General features: G+C 46.4%; 1 protein-coding gene across 4 annotated transcripts in view; it reads right to left on the reverse strand.

The window, feature by feature from the left end:
• col7a1l (collagen type VII alpha 1-like) overlaps positions 1 to 17,373 on the reverse strand; it is a 116,327-nt gene that overhangs the window by 17,188 nt on the left and 81,766 nt on the right. For all 4 annotated transcript variants that reach the window (XR_010802150.1, XM_066667536.1, XM_066667537.1 and 1 more), the window contains 12 exons: positions 7,585 to 7,659; positions 7,392 to 7,445; positions 7,252 to 7,287; positions 6,522 to 7,013; positions 4,237 to 4,272; positions 2,675 to 2,701; positions 2,531 to 2,590; positions 2,318 to 2,443; positions 2,156 to 2,227; positions 1,744 to 1,779; positions 1,590 to 1,649; positions 1,390 to 1,434 (listed from right to left, as the gene is read on the reverse strand). Coding sequence is in view for 3 of the 4 variants with exons in the window: in XM_066667536.1 (XP_066523633.1) it covers positions 1,390 to 1,434; positions 1,590 to 1,649; positions 1,744 to 1,779; positions 2,156 to 2,227; positions 2,318 to 2,443; positions 2,531 to 2,590; positions 2,675 to 2,701; positions 4,237 to 4,272; positions 6,522 to 7,013; positions 7,252 to 7,287; positions 7,392 to 7,445; positions 7,585 to 7,659 (1,119 nt within the window). In the remaining variant the exon portion in view is untranslated. The remainder of the gene's footprint in view (positions 1 to 1,389; positions 1,435 to 1,589; positions 1,650 to 1,743; positions 1,780 to 2,155; positions 2,228 to 2,317; positions 2,444 to 2,530; positions 2,591 to 2,674; positions 2,702 to 4,236; positions 4,273 to 6,521; positions 7,014 to 7,251; positions 7,288 to 7,391; positions 7,446 to 7,584; positions 7,660 to 17,373) is intronic.

Raw genomic sequence — 17,373 nt, forward strand, 5'->3', positions numbered from 1 at the left:
GTCTTTGTGGGTTTCCTCCGGATGACTGTCTGTGAGGAGTGTGGTGTGTTCTCTCAGTGTCTTTGTGGGTTTCCTCCGGATGACTGTCTGTGAGGAGTGTGGTGTGTTCTCTCAGTGTCTGCGTGGGTTTCCTCCGGATGACTGTCTGTGAGGAGTGTGGTGTGTTCTCCCTGTGTCTGCGTGGGTTTCTTCTGGGTGACTGTCTGTGAGGAGTGTGGCGCGTTCTCCCTGTGTCTGCGTGGGTTTCCTCCGGGTGACCCTCTGTGAGGAGTGTGGTGTGTTCTCCCTGTGTCTGCGTGGGTTTCCTCCGGGTGACTGTCTGTGAGGAGTGTGGTGTGTTCTCTCAGTGTCTTTGTGGGTTTCCTCCGGGTGACTGTCTGTGAGGAGTGTGGTGTGTTCTCCCTGTGTCTGCGTGGGTTTCTTCTGGGTGACTGTCTGTGAGGAGTATGGTGTGTTCTCTCTGTGTCTGCGTGGGTTTCCTCCGGGTGACCCTCTGTGAGGAGTGTGGTGTGTTCTCCCTGTGTCTGCGTGGGTTTCCTCCGGGTGACTGTCTGTGAGGAGTGTGGTGTGTTCTCTCAGTGTCTTTGTGGGTTTCCTCCGGGTGACTGTCTGTGAGGAGTGTGGCGTGTTCTCCCTGTGTCCGCGTGGGTTTCCTCCGGGTGACTGACTGTGAGGAGTGTGGTGTGTTCTCGCTGTGTCCGCATGGGTTTCCTCCGGGTGACTGTCTGTGAGGAGTGTGGTGTGTTCTCCCTGTGTGTGTGTGGGTTTCCTCCGGTTTCCTCTCACAGTCCAAAAACACACGCTGGTATGTGGATTGGCGACTTGAAAGTGTCCATAGGTGTAAGTGAATATGTGTGTTGCCCTGTGAAGGACTGGTGCCCCCTCCAGGGTGTGTTCACTGTGAATCAGTGGCCTTGCGCCCAATGATTCCAGGTAGTCTCTGGACCCACCGTGACCCTGAACTGGATAAGGGTTACAGATAATGAATGAATGAATGAATGATTGAGTGAAAGTTTGTTTGAATGAGTTTGTGAGTGAGTAAATGAGAGAATAAATTTGTTTGTGAATGAGTGAATTACAAGCCAGTTCCATGCGGTGCCTCACAGTTAAAAATGATGAAATATGAATGTATTACACTCATTAAATCATTAAAAATTAATAAAGAAAATAAAATGTGCAAACTGCATGTGAATTGTACTAAAATAAAGGCAGAAAATGTTAAGTTAAATCGAGTATCTGTTCATTACTGTTGCTGTATTCAGATTCAGTAGAAAGGAATAATGCCCCTCATCTTAAAGCATTGACCCATTCATCAGCGCAGATGAGACGAGGCTGATATCTGCATTGTTGTGCAGTGTATCTGTTTCAGAACCTGTCACTGCCACTTACCATCAGTCCTGGAGCTCCTCTGGCACCTGCCGTGCCCTTGCCGCCCTGGATTTCATTTACAAGGAAATAGATATTGTTAACGACATTATGGTGAGAAAGCATTTAAAAATGGATCTTCAACCATAATTCATCCCCTCTCTATACTCTCGCATAGCAGCACAGTGGTATGAATATCACATGAATGTGTACTGAAGCACTACCCTGCGGCCTGGAAGCCCAGCCACGCCTCGATCTCCTGGCTCCCCTGGGATGCTGTCACCCTGGACATAACAGATGGCACATTTTTTTCAAGGTATGACCTTCCATTTTCAATGCTGCCACATCTAACAATAAGGGTAGAAATATATCACTTGCCTTTTCACCTTTCGCTCCAGGAGGACCTGGTGGTCCCTACAAAGAATAAAAAAACATAAAATAATTCATAGACGCATCAATGAACTCAACACTGTCCAATGTCAGAAAATAACAGAGGCTTCAGCAGCTCAACGGAGTTCAGCAGACTATGTCCTTTCCTCAGTAACAGCATTTTGAAAGCTACACATTCTTTCAGACCCAGAGTTGAAGCAAGAGAGAAGCTGGTAACTGTCCTTTGATGCTTGACCTGGTCATGTGCTGTTGATATTCCACAGCACAGTGACCCTTTAACTAACTAATTAAAACGTGGCTGAATATTATTGACAAATTGCATATTTATACACTGACAAACTATTAATATTTTCCCTTTCCTGTTCTTCCTTCTCTCATGCAAATTCTAAACGCTGCCTACCTCATTTCCTGGAGGTCCAGCAGCACCTGGAGAGCCAGGTGATCCAGTTTTCCCTCGTTTTCCTCTGTCCCCCTGCACGGGAGTAAAGTAAAAACATCAAGATGCCGTTTTTGTCGGGACGCTGGCATCATCGGGGCCAACATGAAGAGGACCCGTACTCACCTCTCTGCCTGGCTCTCCAGATTCCCCCGGCAGACCTCTTTGACCTGGTGTGCCTGGGATCCCTGGGTTTCCATGGATACCTTGAATGCCCTGCGCTCCAGGTGGCCCTGGTTCTCCAGGCTCACCCTAGAGGAACAACAACACAAAAAGCACAATAGAGGAAATGAAAGATACACAATATCTCATAAGTGAGTCACTATGACCAGTATTTACCTTTTGTCCAGGGGAACCAGCTTGACCAACAGGCCCTCGGTGCCCAATCCCAGGCTCCCCCTAAAAGAGCATACCAGTGTTTTCATCCAGCATCAAAGTCGTTAGCCTTAAAAGATGCTATTTATTTGTCGAGCTGAAAATTACCTTTTGTCCTTTCTCTCCAACCTCCCCCTGAGCAGACAGAAAACAAAACAAAACAACAGCAACAGATGGACCTTATTATATAATAGTAGTGGTGTTAGATGATTAGTACTGGTACTGAATGGTGCTCAGTCACTCCAGTGGCTTTGGGCTTGGCCGGCTTAAGCTACAGTGTGCATGAAAGCTGAGGGGGTAATGTACAGACGGAGAGAAGGACAAATATTCACGTTACATTACTTCAGTCACGATACGGTAAAAATAGAACGGACGACATCAAAGCTAGTGGTGTGAGGACGCTGTTCTGCGCTGCTGTCATGATTGACAGTAATAACTTCCCAACCTCTGGAACGGAGGTGGATGATGTCAGTAGGTGTGGGTGGGTTTGAAACAAACCAGAAAACAGAAATCACACAAGAAGTTACAATTCCAGAATCCAGCTGCAGGCAAAGTTTTTTTTAGGCTGATTTTTTACGTCAGGGTTGCCAGATATTTACGTTTATTTTGTACACAATTTACAAAATCTGGTTTTTTCACAAAATATTTGTATGTTTTCACCCTGATACCGGGTTGGGTTTGGGAGTATTGTAACAGGTTTTATTCATATTGCAATCAATTACAATTATATGTGGAACAGAAGTTTATTGTCACGCCCTTGTTCTGTCTTGTCTGTTGTCCCTGCCATGTGCTCACTTAGCACATGGTTCTGTATGTTTTTGTTCATGTCTCCGCCCTAGTCCTGCCTTTGTTCCTCCTCCTCATCCGTGTCTCATTTGTTACCCTGCCCTCTCATTAGCCGTCCCAGGTGTTTCTTGTCTGTGGTGTGCATTTAAGTTCCCTTGTCTCTGTGTGTGTGTTTGTTGGACATTCCATGTTTGCATGGCTGTCTTGTTGGTTCTTGGATTCGGTCCATGTTTGCTTGTCTGTTCCTTGATTTGGTTCATCTCCCTGTGTATCTGTCTGGTCTCTCTGTTTCTTCCATGTGCTTTGAGTTCTCATTAGGTTTGTCTATTTTAGCTTTCTGTCTAGGTTTGTTTGTTTAGTTCTCCTTGTCCAGGTATTTATTTAGCTCTCCATGTCTAGGTCTGTTTAGTTCTCTGTCTAGTTCTCTGTCCAGTTTTAGTCTGTTTAGCTCTCTCAGTCTGTCTCTTAAGTATCTGTCTCTCTGTCTAGGTCTTTCTTTGTTTAAGTATTGTCTAGTTATGTTAATCTGTCTCTGTATTGTTATCTTGTGTTGTAAATAAAGTTAATCATTGTGTTTTAGCAAGTGTGTCCACCTCCGTCAGTCCACGCGTTCCTGACATTTATAACTAGTAACGTATACCAACAAACTAGTTTATTTAACTATAGCTGCAATTTAAATAAAACTTAGATGTACAAAGGTTGTGTATTTAAAGACTACTACTCTTACACCTAGAATATACTTAGGAACTAAATATTGGGCCAATGTTTTCCCGAGAAGCATTGAAATAGTATCATTACAAGTATATTACTAGTACTTTGATATTAGTATACTTAAAACATAAAGCATATTTGAATGAAATATGTAAAGGTAAAAAGTAAATCACCTTAACCCCTGGAAGACCATTTTCACCAGGAGGACCCTTTAAAACAAAACAAGATATTACATTCGATACAAGCATCTCTAATACTGTTGACCATGAACTACAGTGAGTGCGAAAGAATATAGACCTACATTCATTGGCTATTTTATCAAAAACACCAAGCATACTGTCACAAGACCTCAGGTCTCACCATCCACTAATTCACTCTGCCATGTTGACCTCAGTAGTGCTCTCACCTGGACAACATTACCTTCCTTTAGAAGCTCTCCAGTCACACTTCATATTTGTGAAATATGGCTAGTATCTTGCAAGCATCTGGTCTTTATTTTCTAGTCCCGGTTCTCAAATATTTCACCCTTTATTATGTGGATTGCCTTAAAGGAACACTGGGTGAGATTAGGTATTTTTGCTCCTGAGCTCCCCTACTGTTGCAGAGTGTGATTCACTTTTACAACATTGGTCTGAAACCAAGGAGGGAGGAAGGGCGATGGTTTGCTAACCTCCTCCAAATGTTACATAGTGTAGTTTCTGTAGTGCAGAGCCCAGAGTAGCAGTGGCAGGGGTTCTCCATATTACAGGTCAGTGAACCACAACAACGATTTAGAAGCTGAAGGTTTAATGTACCATCTAGTGTTGCTTTAAGCCTATTTTGACCCCAGCTTTGACCACACATTTTTGTTCAGTAAAACTCTTGACTGAACTCTTGCAAACTGATCCCCAACCCAAATCTGAGTCTTCCATTTTTTTACATATTCAATACTGTGAGATCATTCATTCATTCATTCATTATCTGTAACCCTTATCCAGTTCAGGGTCACGGTGGGTCCAGAGCCTACCTGGAATCATTGGGCGCAAGGCGTAATACACCCTTCACAGCAACACACACAATCACACCTACGGACACTTTTGAGTCACCAATCCACCTACCAATGTGTGTTTTTGGACCGTGGGAGGAAACCAGAGCACCCGGAGGAAACCCACGCAGACACAGGGAGAACACACCACACTCCTCACAGACAGTCACCTGGAGGAAACCCACGCAGACACAGAGAGAACACACCACACTCCTCACAGACAGTCACTCGGAGGAAACCCACGCAGACACAGGGAGAACACACCACACTCCTCACAGACAGTCACCCGGAGGAAACCCACGCAGACACAGAGAGAACACACCACACTCCTCACAGACAATCACTCGGAGGAAACCCACGCAGACACAGGGAGAACACACCACACTCCTCACAGACAGTCACTCGGAGGAAACCCACACAGACACAGGGAAAACACACCACACTCCTCACAGACAATCACTCGGAGGAAACCCACGCAGACACAGAGAGAACACACCACACTCCTCACAGACAGTCACCCGGAGGAAGCCCATGCAGACACAGAGAGAACACACCACACCCCTCACAGACAGTCACCCGGAGCGGGACTCGAACCCACAACCTCCAGATCCCTGGAGCTGTGTGACTGTGACACTACCTGGCTGCGCCACAACCTCCAGACCCCTGGAGCTGTGTGACTGTGACACTACCTGCTGCACCACACAGGAGACACAGGGAGAGAACACACCACACTCCTCACAGACAGTCACCCGGAGGAAACCCACGCAGACACAGGGAGAACACACCACACTCCTCACAGACAGTCACTCGGAGGAAACCTACGCAGACACAGGGAGAACACACCACACTCCTCACAGACAGTCACCCGGAGGAAACCCACACAGACACAGGGAGAACACACCACACTCCTCACAGACAGTCACCCGGAGGAAACCCACGCAGACACAGGGAGAACACACCACACTCCTCACAGACAGTCACCCGGAGCGGGACTCGAACCCACAACCTCCAGATCCCTGGAGCTGTGTGACACTACCTGCTGCGCCACTGTGCCACCCACTGTGAGATCACCATTTATTTATTTATTTATTTATTTTCTCCTCCTTTTTCAAAAGTGAGCATTTTGGGTCTTAATTAAATGTCTGTGATCTGCTTTGCTCAAAATACCACAATGACCCAAACCCACAGCAGTGTTCTACCCCTGTCTAAATATCCCTGTTCAGATTGGCTGGTGTCAGCGCCTGTTGCTTTAAATAATAATGAGCCGCTCGATGTTCACCTTGACCAGAGCGTACAGCAGTTTGGAGCATGGAGCCAAAGCTAAAATAAAACTGCTAATGGGTGTGTTTGTATGTTAGATGTAGCTAATAAATGCTAAGAATTTCATAACAGCACAGTCGGGGAAATAGGAACTACATCCGAGTGCACTCCTACCTTCAGAAATTCATACTGAGAGATGTGAGTCCTCATGTCGTCCTCCCTGTCCACCTCTCCTATCTGCTCTCTTTTCATGAACTCCCACTCTATCCTCTCTCTCTCCTCTATGTCCTCACGCCCCATCTCTTCCTCCCTCTCTCGTTCTCTCGCCACAACAGCTTCCCTCTCCAGCTCCTCCTCCTCTCTCTCTCGTTCTAGCGCCATCCTTTCTCTCTCCATCTCCAGCCTGTCCCTCTCACGCTCTTCCTCCCAGTCCCTCTCGTCATCTCCATCACCAGAGCCCTCCTCTCCATGTGGCTCAGACCCCGTCTCGTGTTTCTCTTCTTCCAGAATCTCCCAGTCTGGCTCTTGTACTTCTCTTTCAAACAGTTGCTCCTCTGCCCTTTCACCGTGTGATTCTTTCCCTCTCACATCTTCTTCTCTTCCCCTGTCACGGTCTCTGTATAGCTCGGGCTCGGGCTCAGGGTCCTTGTTTTCTTGCTTATTTTTCTACAACAAACAGACGTAAAGGAAGAAATAAAAGTAGTTTCAGTGCAGAGGTATTTATTTTAACATTCTGCAGGCTCTGGACTTTGAAACATAGCACGTGGCCTGCGCAACAATTGTGGCTTCTTTTATTCAGTATGTGCAGCTGAGCAAATCAGCTGAAATAGGGCATAGGGTTAGAGTACTCAAACTTTAGCATACCGTATTTTATTGTTTATTTCTGGCATTAATCCACACTTACATTCAGCTTTTTCTTTCTTCTTGCACCAGATGGCGACTGCAGGAGGAAGCAGTTAGGAAAGGGTTTAAGTTAAAAGCCACAGCTCATAAGGATTATCAAACTACTGAGTGAGGTACTGAATAATCAAACATGTCTCTCACTTTCCGTCCTTGCTCGTACCGGTTGTGTCCTCCTGGCGCTCCAGGCATGTAGGCCTACAGACAACAGACAACAGTGGCAGAGATTAAATTCAGTTTCTCCTTGAAGCAATAAAAAGTATGAAGAATGTTCTGAATGAAAAAGTGCAGTGTTTATTCCTATAAAAGTTGAGAGTTAATGTATTGTCTGTTTTACCACATTTTCCAGCTTGGGGACACTCCTCTTCACCTTAGGCACCACTCGCAGTGCATCAGAGACGAATATGACACCCTGATAACAACAGTGTCACAGACGGGCATCACCAGACATGTTCAAGCACACACACACACACACACACACTCACAACCCTGGGTTATTTCACACACTCACCCAGTCACACACACGCTCACAACCCTGGGTTATTTCACACACTCACCCAGTCACACACACGCTCACAACCCTGGGCAATTTCATACACTCATCCAGTCACACACACACACACACACACACACACACACACTCACCCACTCACACATGCACACACTCACATCCCTGGGTTATTTCACACACTCACCCACTCACACACACACACCCTCACAACCCTGGGCAATTTCACACACTCACCCAGTCACACACACACACACACACACACACACACTCACCCAGTCACACACGCACTCACACCTGTGGGCTAAACACACTCACCCAGTCACACACACACTCACAACCCTGGGCAATTTCACACACTCACCCAGTCACACACACACACTCACAACCCTGGGTTATTTCACACACTCACCCAGTCACACACACACTCACAACCCTTGGCAATTTCACACACTCATCCAGTCACACACACACACACACACACACACACACACACACACACACATGCACACACTCACATCCCTGGGTTATTTCACACACTCACCCAGTCACACACACACTCTCACAACCCTGGGCAATTTCACACACTCACCCAGTCACACACACACTCACAGCCCTGGGCAATTTCACACACTCACCCAGTCACACACACACTCTCACATCCCTGGGCAATTTCACACACTCACCCAGTCACACACACACTCTCACATCCCTGGGCAATTTCACACACTCACCCAGTCACACACACACTCACAACCCTGGGCAATTTCAAACACTCACCCAGTCACACACACACACATTCACAACCCTGAGTTATTTCACACACTCACCCAGTCACACACACACTCTCACAACCCTGGGCAATTTCACACACTCATGCAATCACTCACACATGTGGGCAGTTTTACACACTCACACAGTCTCTCATACACACAACACTTACACATTTTACACCAACTTTACACACACTCTCAAAGTCACCCACACCTGTGGACAATTTCACACACTCACAACAAAAAAGCTGCATTATCACATGTGCAGGACCTTGAGAGGCCTGGCATGCAGTCCACATCAATCTCCCACTGAAAGCATGTGGCACATTATGAAGTGAAATACATAGCGACACATGTGCACAGCTGGTTTAACTGAAATCTTGATAAAAGGAAAGATGTCAGAGGGATTAACACAGGCATGTCTCAATTTCGAAGGCTGCTATATTTAAAAGCAGCAATATATAAATAAATTAACGAATAAATAAATATAATAAAACAATATAAGATCTCAGGATTTGTGCTTTAGATACCTATAAAACAAATGACTAATCCCTGATATCTCCCTGTTTTATTAGCATTTAACACAATCACCCAATAGGTGCCACTGGACACGTTCTGAAGTGTGATATATTCTTTGGAAACTGTGCCACGAATCTGGAAGACTGAGATTATTCCTTTAACTGTATTACGTTCATTATTGATATGTATTGATATCCAGGTCTCTGATCATAGCCTTTATCTTGTAATAAGCATCGAAGCTTCGAAGGGTGTTAGACAGGAAATAAGACTCGGACACTAGTTTAGTTAATTTGAACAAATTTACTGACACACATGCACCACAATGGATTAAAACATCAGAGTAACCATTGAATTTCACCAGTGACAACAGATAGCCAAGCATCCACGGGAAAAACACAACGTTTTTATACTTTAACTAAAGGAAAAAAGAACACAGTAAACAAAACACAATACGTATTTTCAATAAATAAAGAAGTGTTGAAAAAAATATATGCAGTCATTATCGTGAAGAGATATATTTGACATGACTTTCACATGACACCCCTCGAATGAACGAGCACTCATGAGCATGTGGCACAGGAAATAAATAAAGACTGCAGCAGATCAGGTGTAACTCTATTGCCGAAGGGTTTCAAATCTCTGTTTTTGTAGAAGACAGTGTGCACTTGTCAGATACTCTGATCTCTTATCAGGCGCCATGGGCATGATGCATGTGGCGTGTGACATCATCACTGTGCGACGGAAAAGGAGTCCCTCCCCATGTAATGCTGGTCAGTCAGATCTTCCCCAGCTTTAACGCTTCACAGTTTCTACAGGCCTTCTCTCAGGAAGGGCACATGTGCTGCCAGAGCCTCAGTAGTGTCCCTCTACCTGAGTCTATGGGAACGCCTGTGTTAAGAATTCAGAAAGAGAACGGATTAAAAAGCAGCTGGTGTGTGTATATATCGCTGTGTTCTGCGCGCCAAAGCTATTAATCTGTGAAAACATGGTACACTGCAGTTAAACACATGCTGGAAATGTTCATACATGTAGTTAGAAAAAAATATATAATTAAGAATGTTTTATTTTTATATAAATAGGGTGTTTTCATTTACATGTGTTTGTTTCCTCTGTATTTATGATGAATTTGATGTGCTCTGTTAATGTTGACACTGGTGAAATTCATAGAAGGGTTAGTAAAAAGTCATCTTTTTAACCAATGACTGTTTCAGTCACTCTGTTCAAAACAAGGCAAAATACGCACTAAAACAATCAGCAAATGAATCCAATTAGCCAGCAAACGCTCAGCAATCAGGACTGACCCTTAATAGCACCAATGAACCTTGATGTTTTTGTTTTTTCATGCCACATCACAAGGTCTAAGGTGGGACACAGAAAGTGTTAATGCTAAACAAACATGTTTTCTGGAGATAAAACAGTCGACAGAAAGTCTGCATCCTTAAAGGATCCATATCATGGGAAACCAGATTATCTTTGTGTATTATTTGGTAACGTCTCAGATGAAAAAAAAAAAGTAACTGCCTGCAAAAATATTTTGTAATATTAGTCGTGCCACAAACCCTTTCCTTGCAGATGAATCATGATTAAGTATTCAAAAACTGTTTGATATAGAAAGTAAACCCTGCTGAAGTCTTAAAACTGCAGAGTCAGAGCAGTGCAGATATGGAATCAGGATCACGGGGGCGGACGCACGTGCTAAAACACAGTGAACTTTATTTATACAAACCACAGATAACAAAACAGACAGAGAGACAATACACAGGGAACTGACAAAGACCTAGACAAAGGGAGCTAAGCGGACTAAACCCGAACCCTGAGAGCTAAGCGGACTAAACCCGAACCCTGAGAGCTAAGCGGACTAAACCCGAACCCTGAGAGCTAAGCGGACTAAGCCCGAACCCTGAGAGCTAAGCGGACTAAACCCGAACCCTGAGAGCTAAGCGGACTAAACCCGAACCCTGAGAGCTAAGCGGATTAAACCCGAACCCTGAGAGCTAAGCCAGACTAAACCCGAACCCTGAGAGCTAAGCGGATTAAACCCGAACCCTGAGAGCTAAGCGGATTAAACCCGAACCCTGACAGCTAAGCCAGACTAAACCTGAACCCCGAGAACTAAGCGGACTAAACCCGAACCCGGAGAGCTAAACCGACTAAACCTGAACCCGGAGAGCTTAACCAGACTAAACCTGAGCTAAGCCAGACTAAACCCGAACCCTGAGAGCTAAGCCAGACTAAACCCGAACCCTGAGAGCTAAGCGGATTAAACTTGAACCCTGAGAGCTAAGCGGATTAAACCCGAACCCTGAGAGCTAAGCCAGACTAAACCTGAACCCCGAGAACTAAGCGGACTAAACCCGAACCCGGAGAGCTAAACCGACTAAACCTGAACCCGGAGAGCTTAACCAGACTAAACCTGAGCTAAGCCAGACTAAACCTGAACCCAGAGAGCTAAACCAGACTAAACCTGAACCCGGAGAGCTAAACCAGACTAAACCTGAACCCGGAGAGCTAAACCAGACTAAACCTGAACCCAGAGAGCTAAGCGAGACTAAACCTGAACCCGGAGAGGTAAACCAGACTAAACCTGAACCCGGAGAGCTAAGCGAGACTAAACCTGAACCCGGAGAGCTAAATCAGACTAAACCTGAACCCGGAGAGCTAAACCAGACTAAACCTGAACCCGGAGAGCTAAGCCAGACTAAACCTGAACCCGGAGAGCTAAACCAGACTAAACCTGAACCCTGAGAGCTAAACCAGACTAAACCTGAACCCGGAGAGCTAAACCAGACTAAACCTGAACCTGGAGAGCTAAACCAGACTAAACCTGAACCAGAGAGCTAACCCAGACTAAACCTGAACCCGGAGAGCTAACCCAGACTAAACCTGAACCCGGAGAGCTAAGCCAGACTAAACCTGAACCCGGAGAGCTAACCCAGACTAAACCTGAACCCGGAGAGCTAAACCAGACTAAACCTGAACCCGGAGAGCAAAGCGGACTAAACCTGAACCCGGAGAGCTAAACCAGACTAAACCTGAACCCGGAGAGCTAAACCAGACTAAACCTGAACCCGGAGAGCTTAGCTCTAAACCTGAACCCGGAGAGCTAAGCGAGACTAAACCTGAACCCGGAGAGCTAAGCGAGACTAAACCTGAACCCGGAGAGCTAAGCGAGACTAAACCTGAACCCGGAGAGCTAACCCAGACTAAACCTGAACCCGGAGAGCTAAACCAGACTAAACCTGAACCCGGAAAGCTAAACCAGACTAAACCTGAACCCGGAGAGCTAAACCAGACTAAACCTGAACCCGGAGAGCTAACCCAGACTAAACCTGAACCCGGAGAGCTAACCCAGACTAAACCTGAACCCGGAGAGCTAAATCAGACTAAACCTGAACCCGGAGAGCTAAACCAGACTAAACCTGAACCCGGAGAGCTAAACCAGACTAAACCTGAACCCGGAGAGCTAAACCAGACTAAACCTGAACCCGGAGAGCTAAATCAGACTAAACCTGAACCTGGAGAGCTAAACCAGACAAACCTGAACCCGGGAGCTAAATCAGACTAAACCTGAACCTGGAGAGCTAAACCAGACTAAACCTGAACCCGGAGAGGTAAACCAGACTAAACCTGAACCCGGAGAGCTAAGCGAGACTAAACCTGAACCCGGAGAGCTAAATCAGACTAAACCTGAACCCGGAGAGCTAAACCAGACTAAACCTGAACCCGGAGAGCTAAGTCAGACTAAACCTGAACCCGGAGAGCTGAACCAGACTAAACCTGAACCCGGAGAGCTAAACCAGACTAAACCTGAACCCGGAGAGCTAACCCAGACTAAACCTGAACCCGGAGAGCTAAATCAGACTAAACCTGAACCCGGAGAGCTAAACCAGACTAAACCTGAACCCGGAGAGCTAAACCAGACTAAACCTGAACCCGGAGAGCTAAACCAGACTAAACCTGAACCCGGAAAGCTAAACAAGACTAAACCTGAACCCGGAGAGCTAAATCAGACTAAACCTGAACCCGGAGAGCTAAACCAGACTAAACCTGAACCCGGAGAGCTAAATCAGACTAAACCTGAACCCGGAGAGCTAAACCAGACTAAACCTGAACCCGGAGAGCTAACCCAGACTAAACCTGAACCCGGAGAGCTAACCCAGACTAAACCTGAACCCGGAGAGCTAAATCAGACTAAACCTGAACCCGGAGAGCTAAACCAGACTAAACCTGAACCCGGAGAGCTAAACCAGACTAAACCTGAACCCGGAGAGCTAAACCAGACTAAACCTGAACCCGGAGAGCTAAACAAGACTAAACCTGAACCCGGAGAGCTAAATCAGACTAAACCTGAACCCGGAAAGCTAAACCAGACTAAACCTGAACCCGGAGAGCTAAACCAGACTAAACCTGAACCCGGAGAGCTAAATCAGACTAAACCTGAACCCGGAGAGCTAAACCAGACTAAACCTGAACCCGGAGAGCTAAACCAGACTAAACCTGAACCCGGAGAGCTAAACCAGACTAATCCTGAACCCGGAGAGCTAAATCAGACTAAACCTGAACCTGGAGAGCTAAACCAGACAAACCTGAACCCGGGAGCTAAATCAGACTAAACCTGAACCTGGAGAGCTAAACCAGACTAAACCTGAACCCGGAGAGCTAAACCAGACTAAACCTGAACCCGGAGAGCTAAACCAGACTAAACCTGAACCCGGAGAGCTAAATCAGACTAAACCTGAACCCGGAGAGCTAAACCAGACTAAACCTGAACCCGGAGAGCTAAACTGACTAAATGGTACTGATAGACAAGGAAGGAAACAGACAGACCTGACTGACAAAGGAAAGAGAAGCAAACCAAGGAACAGATGAGACAAAGACTAGGGAGCAAACGAAGCAAGGAACAGCAGAGACAGACAGACTATACTGAACAAACAACATGACAACAGAGGAAACGACAACAGGAAGTGACACAAAGTAACTTAAATACACACAAGGACACCTGAGACTGATAATGAGGGGACAAGATTACAAATGAGACACTGATAGGGAGGAGGAACAAAGGCGAGACTAGGGCGGAGACATGAACAATAACAAACAGAGCCATGTGCAAGAGCTCATGGCGGGGAAAACAGACATAGGACAGGGCCAAGGCGTGACACTGAAATTGTAAACCGTGTGTTATACACTGCTATGAATGGAAACTCAACAAAGTGACATTGTGTCATGAAAATCAATGTAAGAACCCGGAGAGCTAAACCGACTAAACCTGAACCCGGAGAGCTTAACCAGACTAAACCTGAGCTAAGCCAGACTAAACCTGAACCCAGAGAGCTAAACCAGACTAAACCTTAACCCGGAGAGCTAAACCAGACTAAACCTGAACCCGGAGAGCTAAACCAGACTAAACCTGAACCCGGAGAGCAAAGCGGACTAATCCTGAACCCGGAGAGCTAACCCAGACTAAACCTGAACCCAGAGAGCTAAACCAGACTAAACCTGAACCCGGAGAGCTAAACAAGACTAAACCTGAACCCGGAGAGCTAAGCGAGACTAAACCTGAACCCGGAGAGCTAAACCAGACTAAACCTGAACCCGGAGAGCTAAACCAGACTAAACCTGAACCCGGAGAGCTAAGCCAGACTAAACCTGAACCCAGAGAGCTAAACCAGACTAAACCTGAACCCTGAGAGCTAAACCAGACTAAACCTGAACCCGGAGAGCTAAACCAGACTAAACCTGAACCCGGAGAGCTAAACCAGACTAAACCTGAACCCGGAGAGCTAACCCAGACTAAACCTGAACCGGAGAGCTAACCCAGACTAAACCTGAACCCGGAGAGCTAACCCAGACTAAACCTGAACCCGGAGAGCTAACCCAGACTAAACCTGAACCCGGAGAGCAAAGCGGACTAAACCTGAACCCGGAGAGCTAAACCAGACTAAACCTGAAGCCAGAGAGCTAAACCAGACTAAACCTGAACCCGGAGAGCTTAGCTCTAAACCTGAACCCGGAGAGCTAAGCGAGACTAAACCTGAACCCGGAAAGCTAAGCGAGACTAAACCTGAACCCGGAGAGCTAAGCGAGACTAAACCTGAACCCGGAGAGCTAACCCAGACTAAACCTGAACCCGGAGAGCTAAACCAGACTAAACCTGAACCCGGAGAGCTAAACCAGACTAAACCTGAACCCGGAGAGCTAAACCATACTAAACCTGAACCCGGAGACCTAAACCAGACTAAACCTGAACCCAGAGAGCTAAACCAGACTAAACCTGAACCCGGAGAGCTAAACCAGACTAAACCTGAACCCGGAGAGCTAAACCAGACTAAACCTGAACCCGGAGAGCTAAATCAGACTAAACCTGAACCTGGAGAGCTAAACCAGACAAACCTGAACCCGGGAGCTAAATCAGACTAAACCTGAACCTGGAGAGCTAAACCAGACTAAACCTGAACCCGGAGAGCTAAACCAGACTAAACCTGAACCCGGAGAGCTAAACCAGACTAAACCTGAACCCGGAGAGCTAAACCAGACTAAACCTGAACCCGGAGAGCTAAATCAGACTAAACCTGAACCCGGAGAGCTAAACCAGACTAAACCTGAACCCGGAGAGCTAAACCAGACTAAACCTGAACCCGGAGAGCTAAACTGACTAAATGGTACTGATAGACAAGGAAGGAAACAGACAGACCTGACTGACAAAGGAAAGAGAAGCAAACCAAGGAACAGATGAGACAAAGACTAGGGAGCAAACGAAGCAAGGAACAGCAGAGACAGACAGACTATACTGAACAAACAACATGACAACAGAGGAAACGACAACAGGAAGTGACACAAAGTAACTTAAATACACACAAGGACACCTGAGACTGATAATGAGGGGACAAGATTACAAATGAGACACTGATAGGGAGGAGGAACAAAGGCGAGACTAGGGCGGAGACATGAACAATAACAAACAGAGCCATGTGCAAGAGCTCATGGCGGGGAAAACAGACATAGGACAGGGCCAAGGCGTGACACTGAAATTGTAAACCGTGTGTTATACACTGCTATGAATGGAAACTCAACAAAGTGACATTGTGTCATGAAAATCAATGTAAGAACCCGGAGAGCTAAACCGACTAAACCTGAACCCGGAGAGCTTAACCAGACTAAACCTGAACCCGGAGAGCTAAACCAGACTAAACCTGAACCCGGAGAGCAAAGCGGACTAATCCTGAACCCGGAGAGCTAAACCAGACTAAACCTGAACCCAGAGAGCTAAACCAGACTAAACCTGAACCCGGAGAGCTAAACAAGACTAAACCTGAACCTGGAGAGCTAAGCCAGACTAAACCTGAACCCGGAGAGCTAAGCCAGACTAAACCTGAACCCAGAGAGCTAAACAAGACTAAACCTGAACCCGGAGAGCTAAGCGAGACTAAACCTGAACCCGGAAAGCTAAACCAGACTAAACCTGAACCCGGAGAGCTAAGCGAGACTAAACCTGAACCCGGAGAGCTAAACCAGACTAAACCTGAACCCGGAGAGCTAAACCAGACTAAACCTGAACCCGGAGAGCTAAGCCAGACTAAACCTGAACCCAGAGAGCTAAACCAGACTAAACCTGAACCCTGAGAGCTAAACCAGACTAAACCTGAACCCGGAGAGCTAAACCAGACTAAACCTGAACCCGGAGAGCTAAACCAGACTAAACCTGAACCCGGAGAGCTAACCCAGACTAAACCTGAACCGGAGAGCTAACCCAGACTAAACCTGAACCCGGAGAGCTAAGCCAGACTAAACCTGAACCCGGAGAGCAAAGCGGACTAAACCTGAACCCGGAGAGCTAAACCAGACTAAACCTGAAGCCAGAGAGCTAAACCAGACTAAACCTGAACCCGGAGAGCTTAGCTCTAAACCTGAACCTGGAGAGCTAAGCGAGACTAAACCTGAACCCGGAAAGCTAAGCGAGACTAAACCTGAACCCGGAGAGCTAAGCGAGACTAAACCTGAACCCGGAGAGCTAACCCAGACTAAACCTGAACCCGGAGAGCTAAACCAGACTAAACCTGAACCCGGAGAGCTAAATCAGACTAAACCTGAACCTGGAGAGCTAAACCAGACAAACCTGAACCCGGGAGCTAAATCAGACTAAACCTGAACCCGGAGAGCTAAACCAGACTAAACCTAAACCCGGAGAGCTAAACCAGACTAAACCTGAACCCGGAGAGCTAAATCAGACTAAACCTGAACCTGGAGAGCTAAACCAGACTAAACCTGAACCCGGGAGCTAAATCAGACTAAACCTGAACCCGGAGAGCTAAATCAGACTAAACCTGAA

This window comes from Hoplias malabaricus, chromosome 4 (genome assembly GCF_029633855.1).
Source record: "Hoplias malabaricus isolate fHopMal1 chromosome 4, fHopMal1.hap1, whole genome shotgun sequence".
Classification (NCBI taxonomy): domain Eukaryota; kingdom Metazoa; phylum Chordata; class Actinopteri; order Characiformes; family Erythrinidae; genus Hoplias; species Hoplias malabaricus.